Source organism: Cibotium barometz, chromosome 9 (assembly GCF_041138505.1).
Source record: "Cibotium barometz isolate CiBa-2024 chromosome 9, ASM4113850v1, whole genome shotgun sequence".
NCBI lineage: Eukaryota > Viridiplantae > Streptophyta > Polypodiopsida > Cyatheales > Cibotiaceae > Cibotium > Cibotium barometz.
The window spans coordinates 40,993,894-41,012,476 of NC_141054.1; the positions used below are offsets into that span (position 1 = coordinate 40,993,894).

At 46.0% G+C, this 18,583-nt stretch overlaps 1 protein-coding gene across 10 annotated transcripts in view; it reads left to right on the forward strand.

Annotated features, from left to right (window-relative positions):
• Positions 1–203: 203 nt before the first annotated feature.
• Positions 204–18,583, forward strand: part of LOC147635586 (ethylene-overproduction protein 1-like) — a 37,813-nt gene continuing 19,433 nt past the window's right edge. Inside the window, exons 1-7 of one of the 10 annotated variants that reach the window (XM_086802947.1) lie at positions 278–517; positions 634–815; positions 949–1,124; positions 1,246–1,435; positions 1,514–3,606; positions 3,710–4,001; positions 4,087–4,396. In XM_086802947.1, the coding sequence (XP_086659073.1) occupies positions 2,045–3,606; positions 3,710–4,001; positions 4,087–4,396 (2,164 nt within the window). In that variant the 5' untranslated portion in view covers positions 278–517; positions 634–815; positions 949–1,124; positions 1,246–1,435; positions 1,514–2,044. Of the gene's footprint in view, positions 518–633; positions 816–948; positions 1,436–1,513; positions 3,607–3,709; positions 4,002–4,086; positions 4,397–18,583 lie in introns of all 10 variants that reach the window. The other 9 variants (XM_086802938.1, XM_086802948.1, XM_086802940.1 and 6 more) reach the window with 9 other exon arrangements.

Sequence of the window (18,583 nt, forward strand, 5' to 3'; positions counted from 1 at the left end):
AACTTGAAGGTACAAATACTTTTTTTTGAACGGTGGCTCAAAGAACCGGATTTGTTGTGTGAATGTCCGGTTCAAATTAGAAATTTGTTCGGCATTGTCTTTATTTTCAAGGAATAAAATTTAGTTGGAATTCCGGTATTTTCACTATTTTTTAATACTAAATCACCCGACCTTTATGTTTGGTTGGAGCACTAAAATCGTACGGATGGGAGTGGGGGGGGGGGGGGGATCTTCGAATTTCCTCTTACCCACCCATAAATAGTGAGATTAGAGGCTAATCCGATCGAGATAATAAACCCATGTTTCATCACTTCACCGTTGCCTCATCTTTTTTTCGAAGTTCCTATGTCAGAAAAGGCTGCACCCATTTTTTCCCGACGAAATCCCTCTTATTATTATTATAAAAAGTAAACCTTTCCCACAGTATTCATTCAAAATCTTCCCCAATTTCCCCCCTCCTCTAAGCTACCTATTGCTATCGCACCAAGCAACGGCCTCTGTCTCTCTGCAGCAACAGGTAAGACAACAAACGCCCTCTCTGTGGTTGCGAATTTTCTTCAATCCTTCTAATCAGAGACTTGCCGACATTAAGGGTAACATCTCCCTCTTTTAATGATTTATTGTGGACATTAGGGCAAACATTCTATTTGGGACTGAGATCCTAAGAAAGGGATCCAGAATTAAGGTGAAAACGGAGTTTAACCTCTGTGGAAAGCAGACAAATTGTGAAAAGTTCTATATCTCAAAGATAATTGCATGATTCAGAAATCAGGGAAGTTATCGAAATGCCAAAGTTAGGGTAAACTTCACGCACGGTAAATTTTTAAACATATTATTTTCTGCTGAGTAATGCATGATTAGAGTAGTGCGCACTAAATTATTTGTTTACAAAAAAACAGTGTAGAGAACATGACCTTCCTCCCCCCCCCCCTTCCCTTTTATGTATAGGGTTGAAGCAGAGTGAACCTTCTTGTATTGCACCTGGATAAACACTGTTGAAGCAAAATCTCCACAGAATATTTCAGCATTTTGAGTGCATCCAACTTGCCCCTTGTAGATAGCATATCTGATGCTCATTAAATGCTGTGGAGCAGCCCAAATCTATTGTCAAATCTTCAGTTGTGGTAGGGTTCTACTTCATAGAAAAGGAATTTTGTGATGAGATCCAACTTGCCCCTTGCAGATAGCATATCTGATGCTCATTAAATGCTGTCGAGCAGCCCAAATCTATTGACAAATCTTCAGTTGTGGTAGGGTTCTACTTCATAGAAAAGGAATTTTGTGATGAGATGAGACGCCGGTGGTTCACAGAGTCATGTAAGGGCATTCATGTTCATGCTGGCTCGCCTATCGAGAAAGCTCCACAGGCCTGGTTACAAGTAGAGCGAGGAAAATGCACCAAGCAATTTGACGATGAGCCAGAACGCCCACGCAGGTCAGCAGAAAAACCTCTCATCTTCAGTCTTATTCTTACTTGTAGATAACTTGGTTTTAAACTTGGCCGCACACACAGGGTTTGATGGGTTTCAATTGGTGGTCCTCTCGGACTGACTGGAGAACTACGTTTCACTGAAGGATGGATTCGTCACGGTTTTTTCTTTTAGGGATACATGTATAATCAGCAGTTGTAGATGTGTGGCTGCGCTACGGTCTACCTGTGCTACACAGGACACAGAGTGCTGTGTAGCAGATAGATAGTGCTATATAAAAGTGTGAATGTGCTATATAACACATACTTGTCTGCTATGTAGCACTATTTGTGTTCTACATAGCACATTGACACGGCATTATGGCAGATCAACTTGTGTGCGTGTGCGTGTGTGCATTGTTGGATATCAATGCTCCACCCCCATCTTGTAATGCCTGAGCTCGAGCTAGCTTATGTAAGCCTTTTGTTTGCTGGCTTTGCAGCTCCTTTTCTTCCAAGCTGGCATTTCCACCTATTGAGCCACATTTCAAGCCCGTGGACTACGTGGAAAGTCTTGCACAAATACACGAGGAGTTGGAAACAGCTGCAGAACAGGACAAGGCCAGTTTGCACTTGATGCAGGCCTTCATTTTCAAAGGTCTAGGTGAAAACAAGCTGTTTCGACGGAGTCTAGGGGCGGCAATGAACTGCGCAACCACTCCGCATGAGAAGCTGGTCTACACAGCTTGGTTGCAGTGGGAGAAACGGGGAGAGGATATCAGCTACTGCTCAAACAGGCTTGCGGGAGATGTTTCAGAGGGAGATGAATCTTGCACAAACTCTGTTATTCGGGACGACAGTGAGGCCGAGGTCTGCTTGACTGCGAGCTCCTTGGATGACATCATCTTGTTTGCCATTGGCAGCGAAGAAGTTGTGTGTGGTCGGCAAAGGATTGCTTCTCTTTCATCTCCTTTTGAGACTATGCTGAATGGGTGCTTCACGGAGTCGAGAATGAAGCGGATTGATTTTTCCCATAATGGGATCTCAGTGGAGGCCATGCGCGCTGTGGATGAGTTTAGCAGGACAAGCAGCCTACCTCATCTTGACCCAGACAGGCTCTTGGAAGTGCTGGCGTTTTCAAACAGGTATTGCTGCAAGAACATGAAAGAAGCTTGCGACAGCTCACTGGCAACCTTGGTGCAAAATCAGCAGGATGCAGTCGTGCTTATGGAGTACGGTCTCGAAGAGGGTGGGTCAGCACTTGTTGCTTCTTGTTTAGAGGTTTTACTTCATGGGCTTCCATGCATTTTACAAGATCCAGAAGTCGTCGGTTTGCTAAACCGAGCAGAAACAAGGGTGTTTTTGTCACGGATGCATGCTTCGTTTGGTCTCTACAGTCTGCTGAGCCATGTTGTGATAGAAGAGGATATGGGATTAGACCTTTGCGCCTCCTTTCTCGAGGCCATGAGAAAGAGTGCCACTTCCTGTAGGCAGAAAGCATTGTCTTTGCACCAACTTGGCTGCATAATGCTTGAAAAGAAATGTTTTACTGATGCTCATGAGCTTTTTGAAGCAGCTTCTGAAGAGTGTCATGTATACTCTCTTGCTGGTCTAGCCCGGGCCAAACACGAACTTGGGCATCGACAAGCAGCCCTCAGTACAATGAATTCAGTAATATGCAGCCAAAAACCGACAGGATGGTTGCATGTAGAAAAGTCCCTCTATTGCAACGAGGAAGTAAAGATGGCTGAACTGAATATGGCAACTGAACTTGATCCGACTTTGACATACCCCTATAAGTACAGAGCAGCAAGGCTTCTGGATGATTCAAACATTGAGGCAGCTATTTTGGAGATAAACCATATCCTGGGTTTTAAGGTCGCCCCTGACTGTCTCGAACTGCGGGTTTATTTTTGTCTGGCTGGTCAAGATTATGCTGGAGCTGTACGGGATGCTCGTGCGTTACTCACCCTAAATCCAAATTATACTTTGTATTCGGGTCATGTACGAGCTTCTCAATTGCTAGATCTTCTGGAGCCACATGTTGAGCGATGGAATGTAGCAGACTGCTGGATGCAGCTGTACGACCGGTGGTCTTCTGTGGATGACATTGGTTCACTTGCTGTTGTCCATCAGATGCTCGAGTCAGATCCTGGAAAGGCTCTCCTCTTCTTCAGACAGTCGTTGCTGCTGTTGCGGTGTGTTTTTACTCGTATCAAACTCTAAAACTGTTAGATTGTTTACAATCCTATGGTACAATCCATGTTTTTATCAGAAGGTTGCTGATAACAAATTTTGCAGGTTAAACTGTACTAAAGCAGCAATGCGGAGTCTTCAACTTGCTCGGGAGAATGCTCCCAGTGCCCATGAGCGGCTTGTCTATGAGGGATGGATTTTTTACGATACAGGGCATCGTAAAGAGGCCATTCAAAAAGCACAGGAGTCTATCAATATTCAACGGTCATTTGAGGCCTTCTTTTTGAAGGCGTATGCCTTGGCAGATACAAGCCGAGATCTAGAATCTTCCACAGGGGTTGTAGAGCTTCTCAAAGAGGCGCTGAAATGCCAATCTGATGGGCTTCGAAAAGGGCAGGTTGTTGCATTTGCTTTGTTAGGCTATCAAAAAGCAAAAAGCAGTCGTGCTTAACTACTCACAGGGTTTGGTATGTTGTTTGCAGGCTTTGAACAATTTGGGCAGTGTGTATGTGGACTGTGGTAAGCTGGACCTTGCTGCTGACTGCTATGTCAGTGCTCTAGAGATCCGTCACACAAGAGCACACCATGGCCTTGCTCGAGTATTTTACTTGAAAACCGACAGAGCTTCGGCTTACGAAGAGATGACAAAGCTTATTGAGAAGGCTAGAAATAATGCTTCGGCTTATGAGAAACGTTCTGAATATTGTGAACGTGACAAGACCATGGCGGATTTGAGTATGGTAACTCAGCTGGACCCTCTCCGAACATATCCATACAGATATAGAGCTGCAGGTAAGTACACAAGAAGCAGAGTCTTTTCCTTAGAACTGTATGTGAGGCATGCTGGGAGGCTGAGTATGCTTTTGCTGGCCACCAACTCTTTATGGTTCCAAGTGACTTATATGCTGCCTATGCTACACTTAGGTAAAGGTGTCATCCGTATTGCCCACTTGTGTGCATGCGTAGGCTATTGCTGCTTTCTCTGCAGTCCAGCTTGGTGTGCCTCCTCAAGTTTCTCCAAATTCGATTATGTCAAGGCCATCATCACGTCACGAGGATGCATTTGCTATGACTAGTGGGAAGGTTACATCCCGACCGGCCTAGAGACGGGGCTAAGGATATCTGTGCTAACCCAAGATTAGGTTAGTGCTAACCCATGATTAGGGTTAGGCTTAGCCAAGGGCATATAATGGCTGAAAGCTTATCAATAATGCAAGAAAGCTTTATAAATAAATGTAGGCCACTTATAGCAGGGTTATTACTATATAAGGGACCTAGGGTCACTTATTAGACACGAGAGATCAAGGAGCCATGTGGTAACCTGGGGCTACTATAGAGCGTGCAAGATCTCATGGCCATGGAGCTGTCAGTGGGTGGCTACGGCTTGGTGGTAAGGGATGCCAAGTTGGGGTCATCGGTGGGCTGGCAGGCTCTGTTGAGTATTTTGGAGTTAGTCTGGGGTTTGGTCAAGTGTCCCTAGTAGGTGTGAACGCCCTCTTATTAAGAGTCAAAAGATAAGGCCTTGGTGCCTATAAAAGCATGTATTTGGGTGGGTTCATTATCATAGTGAATATCATTTGCCTAAAAGGATTGTAGCGACTAATACAACACCATCACGAAGTATATGTTCCTTGCAAGTATACGTCCCACACTTGACCATCAAGTGTCAGAATCTCTAAAACGTCGATGCAAGAAGATGACATTAGATCATTATTGACGTTCTACCGTGCGGGAAGTTTGTTAACTTCCGAAAATCTATCTTTTTAGTTGTATGTGATGGATTCTTTGCTTGTGTTGTCCCCCAAAATTTGAGTTATATATGTTGGATCCTTTTGGATTTTGTAATGCCTTGTTTTCTATAAAAAGGCTCCTCTCCATTTTTCCCTTTTTGCCCTTGCTTTAGGCTAGGGGCGGTTTGTTTTGGTATGCCAATGTAAGCGGTCTGTCCCACGGGCAGGACTTGACCTCTGAGTCCTTTACACTGGGCCATGCTTTATGAACCTTTGAGCCATGCTTTTAGCCTCTGAGCCATGTTCATGAGCCATTGAGTTAGTTGCGTGGTCCAAGTCTAGTCTTTGCTTGTTGGAGTACGGGACTATTGAAGGTTATGCATGCAACTCCACCATCACTATAAAGGGGGGTTTGTTGGGTATTTCGGAGCTAGTATGGAGTCTGGCCAAGTGTCCTTAGTAGGTGTGAACACCTTTTTATTAAGAGTAAAAAATAAGGCTTTGGTGCCTATAAAAGCATGTATTTGGGTGGATTCATTATCACAGTGCATATGATTTGAGTTGTGCAAACTTGCTTTCTTGGCTTGAGTATCACATCTTTCTCTCTCTCTCCCTCTTGCTCTCTCTCCCCCTCTCTCTCTCTCCCTCTCTCCCCCCCCCCTCTCTCTCATCCTTGTGCATCATCGCCATGGCCTGAACCTCATCTCCCTCCTTCAGCTCTATTTCATCTCTCTCCTACACACGTGATCTATGAGCCTCCGTAGCTTGGGACCCTTATTCCTACAAGCTCACGGCAATTTGATCTCAGGCTCGGGGGTGGTTCGAGGTACCGAACCTACGTGGTGAGTTGATAGCCATAGTCTATTGTAGTCACATGATGTGTTCTACATTCGGGTCTCTGGAAACCTAACTATGGTTTCTCAGGTATGTTCTCTATCTTGATCCACAATGGTTTTATGTCCAATTATCTATGGGCATGGTCTAGTGAAGACCTTACATTGGTATTAGATCCTAGATTTGACAAGGCTGGAGCCCGTGGATTGAGGGTTTGTCGTGGGAAAAGCACAAGTAAGTGTTTTACCGGGCTACCCATGGTGTGGAAGCCATGGTCTCCTTGCATGGATGTGCGAGAGAGAGAGAGAGAGAGAGAGAGAGAGAGAGAGAGAGAGAGAGAGAGAAGGAAAAGAGAGCTCGTAGCGTGGATGTGCTTGGAACAGGGTGGAAGGGAGAAAAAGCGTATGGCTGCGGGCGGTTCTTTTCATCTGCAAGGAAAGAGACTGAATTTCTCTTCGCCCCTTAGTTTTGCCCATGCGTGGTATACAAGGATGGTGGAAGCGTGTATGCCCTATAAGCGTCAAGCATGGGATGGACTGGGTATAGCTGGCGGAACGGCCAAGAGACGACTGAGATGGGGCCAGCCATGGTTGCCAGCTAAAGCAGCCAGGCCCCATGACGGTGGCCAAGAACAGGCCTCAAATGGCCTTGTCCCCGGCAGCCAGCCCTGAGTGGCTGAAGCCCTAGCGTAGAGGACCTTTGGCCACCCTAATTGGGATGGCTGGCCCAGCCCATGGGCGGCCAGTCTAGGCACTGGCAGGCTGACCAGCAGGGACCGTGCGCATGGTAGGTCACACAGGGCAGCAGGGTGCGAAGGTCGACGCCCAGCCCTGGGCAGCATGGTGGACTGCACACAATAAAGAAGCGCCCGCATGTCTGACGCGTAGAGTAGCCGGGGAGACCAGGCACGTACACAGGGCAGTGGGCAGCCTCGGGGAGCAACAAGTCAGAGGGCTGCATGTGTGCCACAGCATGCCATACAGGGGTGCAGCTGCAAACATGGAGAGAGAAAAGCATGCAGCAGGCCTGCACACACACACACACACACACACACACACACATATATATATATATATATATATATAGAGAGAGAGAGAGAGAGAGAGAGAGAGAGAGAGAGAGAGAGAGAGAGTTATATTAACGTCTATGGAAGACCCCAAGGGCCTATGAGACCAAAAGTAATACAATGGTACCATGGATATACTGAGCCATGGAAACCTGAAAGAAAAAGTAAAATGAATGACAGTACATGTGATCAGCAGATGATCTTGTGTAGAGTGAGATATGTTGTGATCAGCTAATGAAGATACCTGCCTCGGCTAGAACCGATCTGATGGTGGAGTGAATGTCAGGCCTTTGTGATGGGAGCGTGACATGTCGGCGGAGAACCTCATGAATCCGTCTCTGTGTGGTGGAGGGTCCTGATGCTTTGGGTCGGGGACGTCTGGCTCGCATAATGGATCAACCTCTCTCACTAAGAACTCCTCTGGGGCGTGGAGCTTGAGCGTGGGTACGGGTGGTGGGCTCTGATGTCGTAGTAGAGGAACTGTTGTGGGCAGTGGATTCCGATGTGGATGTATGTACCACAACGAAATCTGTGATGGCTCTCTGTGAGGTATCTTGTCGGAGCTGGGGCTGTGGGCCCTAGGAGTTATCCTGTTCACATGTGACACTACATATTTGCATTAATTGCAAGCTGCCCCTTAGGATAAAACAAACCAAGATCCTGGGTGCCTTTAAGATAGTAGAATATCCTCTTCACTACTTGCCAATGCTTAGTATTAGGACTATGTATGTCCTTGCTAGACTAGGAAACACCAAACTGTATGTCGGGCCTTGTGTTGCACAAATATATAAGACAGCCAACTGCTTGGCTGTACATGCTCATGTCATATGGCTCTCCTGCATCATGCATGCTCATCTTGAGCCTTGGTTCAACTGATGTAGAGATGGGCTTACAACCTTGGAACCCAAACTTATGCATGAGCTTCTGTATGTAGGTGGATTGAAGCATAACAATGCCGTCATCCATCTGCACACACTTTATGCCCAGATAATAGTGCAATAGACCAAGTTTGACATCTCAAATGATGCCCGTAATTCAGCTTTGAAAGCTGAAATTGCATCCTCATCAATCCCAGTCAGCAACATGTCGGTGGAATAAGCACCCAAAACGAGGAGGTTTTTAACTTCAGTGCCTTGGAAGGTTCCAAGTGCACAGCTAAATAGTCTATACACCACCTCCTTATCAATGAGCACCCCTCTTACAACATAATATTTGTGGTTAGTATCTAGGAATGGTGAAGACATCTTAACTTTGGTACTAGGAAGCTGCACCCAGTATTAAAGAATAATTATCCAAAGCATATCTTACTTGGGTACCAGGACAATTCATTCGTAGTACGGAATAATTATGCATAAAAAATACCTTTTCGCATCAAAATGCCTTTGCCTAAGCTAGGCAGGGATAAGCAGTGAGAGTTTTAACCTCAAGTCACATACATAAAGAGACCTTGAAGAAGTAGAAGCAACACAAAGAGCATATTATTCCTGTCAAACCAGAGAATACACAAGTAAAATCAAGGAAGGATTACATGATAGTGAAGAACTTTCAAGTGCAACAAAGAACGTTTGACTCGCATAAGCTCATTGGAATCTTTGCATTCATTTAGATTGTTTGTGATGAAACTTAGTGACAATTTAATTTTGTTTGTTTTCAAGCAACAAAGATAGAGGATCATAGCCGCCCGCCATAACCCAAACTCTGAAAGAAGATGGACATTGCTTTAGCTACATGGCAAAGGTGGGAGGAGCAAAACAAAGCTTCATTTCTTCATATTGTAAACATACAAACAAAGCTCGCTATAAAAGTAAAAGTAGGGAAGAGACCCGCTACAAAGCAGTCATAGTGTATGCATATGAGTGCTTTTTTACTACTATATTACAATAGCATGCATGACTGCTATAAAAGTCAAAGCAGGAAAAAATCTATTATTAGATTGCTATAAAGCACTGCTATTTTACTGCTAAGCGCGCATGACTATAGTCACAAAATTAAGCAAAATACTGCTATTTGGACAACAATATAGCTGTTTGACCTTTATAATGAGCATATTGCTATTATGATAGTAGGCATGACTTTTAAATATAGTAGTCACAATGTAGACTTTAGACTGATACTACTTAGTAGCAGCCATGTGGACTTTGCTTACAGTCCTATAGCAGACATGATTGCTATTCAGCAATCTTAATAAATGCCTAAGACTGCTATATGACATTTGACTGCTACATGATTATGGTGTAAAGTTTAAATGGAGTTTGGACTAGTTCGTCCTTATCACCACCACGCTAATTTGAATTGAACTTTGTACTTTTTTCAATAAGCTAGCTTGTCCATTTCACATATAAAGCATGCTAAGACTGTTGTAAACAAAGTCTTAACATGTATACTGTCCACAACTCTAGAGCATGTACTCGCTCGAGGACTCCCCTACATTGGATCAATGATTGGCTATCCCATCGGCTCCCCGAGGCTCAATTGACAAAATCCACTCGCCGAGAAATGTAGGTGATTCCTCCCTATTAATCTAGCACTTTTAACCCTGGAAACTTCCCCCTTAGCTAGGATTCAAGGGTTGAACTTCCTTGATTATCACTCTTTGTTATTTTGCTTGAATGTTTGATTTTCTATAGTCTTGGGATTACATCTTCCTATTTAGATGCTTAAGCAAAGTTCATATGACATTTTTTCCTTTTTCTTTTCACACAAACACACGTGCCTAAATCCGTAGCGCAATTGACAGAACTTCAAGAGTGTGTGGATGCCCAAATCCATGTGGGGCAATGTTCTACACATGCTATACCTACTTTTGCGCAACCATTGAGTGGTTCCCAAGGTGTATATGAACCGAATCTCAACAACTTCAACAACAACAACTAGCTAACTTGTATACTTGCTCTGCCTATTTTCTGTAGCCTATGGAAGGTTTTTGAAGTGTTACTAGCATTCCTTTGATAAAAGGAAGTATGATGCTTCTTGCATCAGCAGTAAGAACAGGTGCTGCAGGTACAGCAGAGGTACAGGCTGCCACGTTAGTCGGTACGGGATGTGTACGGACAGCAACATAGGTACGTCAAAAATGTACAGACAGGTGCGCAGCTGCATTGGATGATGATCATTATGACAAGATCTCCTCCAGGCAATCACACCAACAGCCATCGAATATCCCTAAATAAATACACACAAAGTTTTTTGCATTAATTTTCCTTTATGCTTTTCCCCTCCATGCTTTTGTTTTACAAGCTTTTATTTTATCCAAATTACAAGGCTAAGGTCAAATCCATAATGTATGTGCAATGTCTGAATTTCCTGAGCGCCCACATAACAACATGTGTGAATCCTTTTACTCACGAAGGGCCCAAATAATAAATTGTCCGGATGTTTACAATAAACTTGCCCACCCATTATGATAATGATGTGAACACACATAACTAGTTTTGAGCTTGTATGCTTTGCGGAAGACCATAAAGTAGTTATACATTTCCACAATAGCTCTGAGTGTAGATATATGATCCAGCATAGAGTAGGTCCTCTAGAAGCCCACCTATCCTCTAGCTTTGTCCCATGCCTTTTCCAGGGAGCTGATCTCTGACTCTAGCATAGATCGGTATAGTTTGGCCATTGTGTTGCCAATCATAATATTGTGGTAGTTTTTTGAATCCAATGGGTGCCTAGCCTTGTGGATTGGGATGATGGTGTTATGTCACGTGCACACCAGTCAGGTGTACAGTGACATGGCATCATTATGGCTTCATTAGCATCATCAGGAATCATCAGGCATGTAATCATGATTTATTCAGGCATTTTATGGGCATTTTACATCAGCCGACCAGTATTTATGCTATTATTGGCATTATTTATTCAGTCGTGGGCTTCTGACATCTGGCCGACTGCATTAATGCTGGCCGACCAGCAGTCCTCATGCATATAAATAGAAGAGCCTCTCCATTCAGCCATTCAGGTTGATCATAGCAGCATTCAGCAGTGTGTTCTCCAACGCATCTCCTCCAGGAAGCATTGGGAGCAGCATAATCAGCAAACGCATCATCCTCAGCCTCATCATCAGCAAACGCATCATCATCAGCCTTCATCTTCAGCAAACGCAGCAACATTCTGCTCAGTTCAGCCATCAGGTCTGCGTTTCATCATCCCATCAGCATTCAGCATCTGTTCCAAAGCCTCCCTTCAGCGTTTCCTTCCCAGGAGACAAGGGAAAGAGTGGACAGCAGTTCATCCCGCATATTCAGCATATAGGCAGCGTATTCAGCAGTACAGATCCATTTGGATCTCATTGTAACCGCATTCTTCATATAATATAGCTGCATTGCATTGACACATATCTGTCTATCTCTTGAACATCATTAAGTGCAGTTTAGTTAGACTAAGGTTGTGATTACTACGGTCTTAAGCTCTCACATGTCACATTGGTATCAGAGCGTTACAGGGTAACCAGCCTTAGAGCATGTTTAGTTCATCAGTCATTCAGTCAGTCATTAGTTTTATCGCTTCCGCATAGTTAAACCCAGTTCTCAAAATTTTGCAAGCCACCCTTAGGGATTTTCCCTTAGGTATGCATCAGTAACCCATCCATCTGCATTCTTGCACAGCATATAGGGTTGCACATGGCTTGCATAGCAGTCATCATAGCAGTTATCTTAGCAGTCATCTTAGCAGTCAGTCCTGCATACATGTTACCCATGAACTCTCAGGGAAGAAGGACATCCATCATCAAAGGAGCACATAAGTTTTGGGCTTCAACTGGCACAGGAGGGGGTTTCTCTTCCACAGAAGACGGAAGTTTGCTCCAACATCGCCTCAGGAGGTTCAGAGCTTCAGGTACGACGGAGATGGTAGGTGAAAGGTTTCCAGAGTCAGGTCAGGGGTGACTCAGGTATTTGCCATTCAGTTCCCGCAGTACATAGAGTCTTGGCTCAAAGGATTTAACTCCTGCAGACGGCCTCAGTCCCAGCAGAAGACAAAAGGGGGCAGTGGTTCGGAGGAGAAGGATCACAGAGGAGTCGAAGGTTGCCAGGTATCCACCCAGCAACAGTTTAGCAGCGGGGAATGTCACGTGCACACCAGTCAGGTGTACAGTGACATGGCATCATTATGGCTTCATTAGCATCATCAGGAATCATCAGGCATGTAATCATGATTTATTCAGGCATTTTATGGGCATTTTACATCAGCCGACCAGTATTTATGCTATTATTGGCATTATTTATTCAGTCGTGGGCTTCTGACATCTGGCCAACTGCATTAATGCTGGCCGACCAGCAGTCCTCATGCATATAAATAGAAGAGCCTCTCCATTCAGCCATTCAGGTTGATCATAGCAGCATTCAGCAGTGTGTTCTCCAACGCATCTCCTCCAAGAAGCATTGGGAGCAGCATAATCAGCAAACGCATCATCCTCAGCCTCATCATCAGCAAACGCATCATCATCAGCCTTCATCTTCAGCAAACGCAGCAACATTCTGCTCAGTTCAGCCATCAGGTCTGCGTTTCATCATCCCATCAGCATTCAGCATCTGTTCCAAAGCCTCCCTTCAGCGTTTCCTTCCCAGGAGACAAGGGAAAGAGTGGACAGCAGTTCATCCCGCATATTCAGCATATAGGCAGCATATTCAGCAGTACAGATCCATTTGGATCTCATTGTAACCGCATTCTTCATATAATATAGCTGCATTGCATTGACACATATCTGTCTATCTCTTGAACATCATTAAGTGCAGTTTAGTTAGACTAAGGTTGTGATTACTACGGTCTTAAGCTCTCACATGTCACATGTTACTAGACTAGGATGGAGGAAAGCCTTGGCAAAGAGCATTCGTTAAGCATATCAACTAACAAGGGGAGCAAAGTTTCAGATGCATGAGTGATGGACTCCATGAGTCTGTCCTCGTGGTCCTTGGCCTTGTCATGCTGTAGCTTATGTATGGCCTTAGTTGTCAAAATACGTAGCGGAGATGATAACCAAATCTGAGACCACAAGAGCAAGTAGTGTACAGAAAATAGACAGCACAAGAGAAGGAGAGAGATAGGCGTGTAACTCTTCTCTATACACAAGATCCCGAATACGAAAACAAGATACAATGATGTGGGGGCAATGGGGCCATTTTATATGGCCCCATATATCCAGTCGGCCAGTGGAAAAACAGGCCGCCAACCTCACGACTGGGTCTCCTCCAGTCGGCCAGCCAAAAAAAACTCCACGACCTCAACAGAATAGTCGGCCAGCTCCATATGCACACGAGTGCAATCGGCCAGTTTCTGGGTCATCCTGCCAGCATAGGGCAGCCACCCACACCATGGAAAAAATAGGGAAAAATGGGGAAAAAATACGGGGAGTGAGGAAAAATGAGAAAACACCTACAAAGGGCGGGCACACCCACAACAGAGGCCTTGGTGTCTGATAAAGACAGGAGATGACTTCTAACACTCCCTCTCAGCTCCTGGCTGTGAAATCAACCCTAGGGAGCTGGAGTGTCGCCTGAGCGTAGCATGAGGTAGAGACTTCGTGAAGAGGTCCGCCGCATTGTCCTCCGTCGAACAATAAAGTAACAAGATGTCACCAGCCAAGATCTTCTCATGTACAAAGTGATACTGTATCTCTATGTGCTTGGTTCGGGCATGGAAGACCGAGTTCCGAGCAATAGCTATACAACTCTGGTTCACACTGGATGACTGTGGGCTCCTTCTGTGGAAACCCAATCTCGCTTAGCAGCCTCCGCAGCCACACAACCTCGCAAGCAGCACCACAAGCAGCCCGGTACTCTGCCTCTGTCGAAGATAGGGCAATAGTTGGCTGCCTTGTACTGCTTCAAGAAACTGCCCCTGAGCCGAGGGTAAAACTGTAACCTGAAGTAGATCTCCTCGTGTCTGGATCTCCTCCCCAATCCGAGTCACTCCAACCTTGGAGTCCGACTCCATCCCCTCCTGTGTAAAAGAGTCCTAGATCCTTCAAACTCTGCAGATACCACAAGATCCGCAATCTTGCGTCCCAATGAGACTTCAATGGCGTCTGCATAAAAGAGCTCAACAGTCCCACGGAGAAGCTCAAGTCCAATATGGTGTTCAGCAACCAGATCAATGAACCAACCAACTTCCGATATTGCGAGGCATCAACTGGCTTACAAGGATCATTAACAGTTAACTTTGTATTTGGGTCCATCGGCGAAGTAATAGGCTTGCAGTTCTCCATCCCAAAGGCCTCAAGCAACTCATGAACATACCGTTGCTGAGAGACAAAAAACCCCTTCTGGGTCTACCAGATCTCCAATCCCGAAAAGAAGTGGAGTAAGCCTAGGTCGGTCATGTCAAACTCCTTTGACAAGGCAGCCTTCGTCACGCCAATGTGCTCCACATGACCGCCGGTGAGAATGAGATCATCCACATATAGGATGATGATCGTAACCATGCCGTGTTCCCGAAAGAGATACAGGTTGGGATCTGCAATAGTCCTAAAACAAAGAAGGAATCAATCTTCTAATTCCAAGCCCTGGGAGCCTACTTAAGACCGTACAAGGCCTTACGTAACCTGTAAACCATCCCTTCTGATCCTGGAACAACAAAGCCTGGAGGTTGCTCAACATACAGGTCACCATTAAGGAACGCAGATTTTACATCCATTTGATACACGGGCCACCTCTGAGAAGAAGCAAGGGCTAGAACTGTCCAAATCGTGGTCATCCGTGCTGTCGGTGCAAAGGTATCCTCGTAGTTGATGCTTGGCCGCTGAGCATAACCTTTAGCCACAAGTCTGGCTTTGTGTTTGTCCACCGATCCATCCGACGCATATTTGGTCTTAAAGACCCATTTGGCACCAATGACTGACCGTTTCGACGGCCTCGGTACCAACTCCCATGTGTTGTTCTTCTCGATGGCATCAAGTCCCACGTGCATGCCTTTCCTCCAAGTATCTTGTGAAAGGGCTTCCTTAACGGAAGTGGGCTCCTTGTCCCGCATAATACGAGACATCAAAGCATAGTTTACCTGAAGAAGCTCCGTTGTATTGCTTTTGTCGTGGACTCTGTGCGATCTTCGAGGGTCGTCCTCTATGGTCCACTCAGAGGGTAGCTCCGTGACACGTGACTCCCGAAGGGTGTCCATCAACCACCTGGGTACTCGAACAGATCGTGGAGCCTCCTGGCGTTGCGGGGGCTCTACTCCAGCTGCAGGCTCAACCTCGTGTAGTGACTGAGGTCGATGAACTGGAACAATTGTCTGGGAATCATCATCAGACTCTTCTGGATCTCCAAGAAGTGGCGGCTCCTCGATAGTGGATACTGGAACATGCTCATCAAAGACCACATCCCGGCTGACAACAATCTCATTCCTCTTTGGATCATACAATCTGTATCCCTTGGAAAGAGAATTATACCCCACAAATATAAGCTTGCGGGATTTGGAGTCAAGCTTCCCCCTCTGCTTCTTCAGAATATGTACATACGCATCACTCCCAAAAACACGGAAGTGCGAGACATCAGGTTTCCTGCCAAAGTATGCCTCAAACGGAGTCATATTAGGTACTGAAGTCGTTGGAGACCGGTTGAGGGTATGGACAGCCGTTGCCACCTCCTCTCCCCAAAGTGGACGAGGAAGATCACGATGCTCCAGCATGGTCCTCGCTATCTCCACCACAGTCCTGTTTTTGCGTTCTACAACTCCATTCTCTGAAGGCGATCCTTGTCAGAATGCGCAGTGGAAGACTAACGCACGTAGGAGATGCATCACCACATCGAGCTCCACGAACACCCCCAACGTGCACTACAACATCCCTTCATCGGGCTCCCATCTCTCGGTGAGTTGCCTCCCAAAACACCGGCCGAAGGAGATGACTATGACAAGGTGCCACTCTAGCCTATATATGGCTCTTCAACTTCCCATGCTTCCACTTATGGGATAATCCAAGGCACCTTCTAGCCATGCTCGAAATCGCCAACCTTCCAACAATCCTGTATTGGCCAGTTCCCTCTTGATGCCATGATCTGCACAAAATCTGAGAGATACATTCGAGGAGAATTCACCCCCTTTGTTAGCCCTGAGAGTCTTTACTTGCAATCCAGACTCTTTTTCCACCATCATGTGCCAATCCTTGAACCGTGCAAAAGCTTGGTCCTTCTGTGAAAGAAAGTAGACCCACGTGAATCTGGTACAGTCATGAACAAGCAGCATGAAATAGACAGATCCTCCCAATGATGGTGTCTGTTGAGGTCCACACAAGTCAGTGTGAATCAACTCCAATGGTTTTGAAGCCCGCCTAGAAGCCTGCTTCGGAAAGGATTCCTTGTGCTGCTTACCACGTATGCAAGAACTGCAACGTCCTTGCCTGCTGCCAACATCTGGCAAGCCAACCACCATCTGGTCCTAGAAAGCTCGCCGCAGTGCATCCACATTTAAGTGGTCAAAACGAAAGTGCCACAGATCTTCAACCTGAGAACCTGTCAATGAGGAGAGTGCAGAGAGCTTGTAGATACCATTCTCCACACCGCCGTCCCAAACAACCTGGCCAGTCTCATGGTCCCGTAGAGCAATTGAATGCTCCTCAAATTCCACCCGAAAGCCAGTCTTGCATACTCATGCACTGACAGAAGATGAAAACCAAGAGCAGGGACGTAAAGAACACGGGAGGCATGCTTGCTCCCCTTGCCGTTAGGAATAATCTCCATCCGGCCCTCACTGTGTATCGGAATGGTGGAGTTGTCACCAATGAAAATGCGACCTGATTGCCGTTTCAGATCCAAAAAGAAGTCACGGGATGGAGTCATGTGCCTAGAAGCACCACTGTCAAGAATCCATTCTCGGGTATCCTTTGCGGTGAAGCCAACTGCCTCCTCGCTCGAAGACGATGAAGCATCGGAGTCCATCATCTCTAAGTGCACAAATGCAGGAGTCTTTGCAGCTGAGGTTGAAGAATCAGCACTCTTCCCAGTCCACTTAGGACACTTCCTCCAATAGTGGCCTTTCTCGCCACAATCATTGCAGGACCTCTTGGCCTTCAGTTTCTCTCGTTCTGTGTCAGGCTTCTTCACATAAGACTTCTCCGGTGAAGCCTTCCCTTTCCCCTTGTTGTTATTTAGGCCTTTCGGCCGTTGGCCAGTTAAGGCCTCCGAACCTCTGCTGTGATGAGGGTTCGTGAATCGTTCCTCCTGGTCCAAGACCATGGACACAAGCTCCTCCCAGGTAATGGTGCTGAGCCTGCCACTAGTAATCAAAGAGGAGTAGAAAGCAGAATACTGAGCAGGCAAGTGGGACAGCAAAGTAATGGCCATATCTTCTGATGATATCTCCTTCTCAGCCTGGAGGACTTCCTGCTGAAGGGCCTGCAGCTTGTTAATGTGCTCCCGCATCGTCGACGACTTTGCAGGGTTCATAACCCGCATCTGTACTTCCAAGGAAATCTTCTTCATGGGCGATACCCTGTTATAAAGAGAAGCCAAGTGCTGCCATATGCCTCTGGCCAGCGTCATATGCTTTACGTGATTGATTACTTGCGGTGTGCAGTTGAGGAAGATAAATGACCGGACGTTGGCGTTGACACGATCCCACATCTTTGCCTGTGCCTCGCGGTCTTTCCTCGTTGACTGTAACTCCCCTTCCTCTGCTTCCGGCCGTGGAACCCCGACAACGATGAAATCAAAAAGGTCATATGACTCCAGCACAGACTCCATCATAACTTTCGAGATGCCGTAATTGTTCCTGTCCAACTGACGGTCCATTGGGAATGTGGGGAGAGTTGGGATCTTCACATGCTTCTCAGCCAGCTCTGACAAATCTGCCATCGCGGGGATGTAGCTGAAAAGGGTGGGTGGGTGGGAAAAAAAATTTTAAACCTGCGAGTGGCTGTCCAGCAACTCAGCCCGCCTTCCTCTTGCTTCTTCTCTTCCCAAACAGTCTACCAATCAGCAGCGCAACAATCCCCCTCTTGCTCAGAAAACTCCCAAGATCTTTCAAGCGCCTAGGGCTCTGATACCATGTCAAAATACGCAACGGAGATGATAACCAAATCTGAGACCACAAGAGCAAGTAGAGTGCAGAAAATAGACAGCACAAGAGAAGGAGAGAGATAGGCGTGTAACTCTTCTCTATACACAAGATCCCGAATACGAAAACAAGATACAATGATGTGGGGGCAATGGGGCCATTTTATATGGCCCCATATATCCAGTCGGCCAGTGGAAAAACAGGCCGCCAGCCTCACGACTGGGTCTCCTCCAGTCGGCCAGCCAAAAAAAACTCCACGACCTCAACTGTTACGAGCCTGTGTTTTTTCCTCTGGACAACGAGCAAGTGGACATCGGCACGGGCACAAGACACATAGTGTGGACATGCATCAGTAGATGTGAAAAGGAA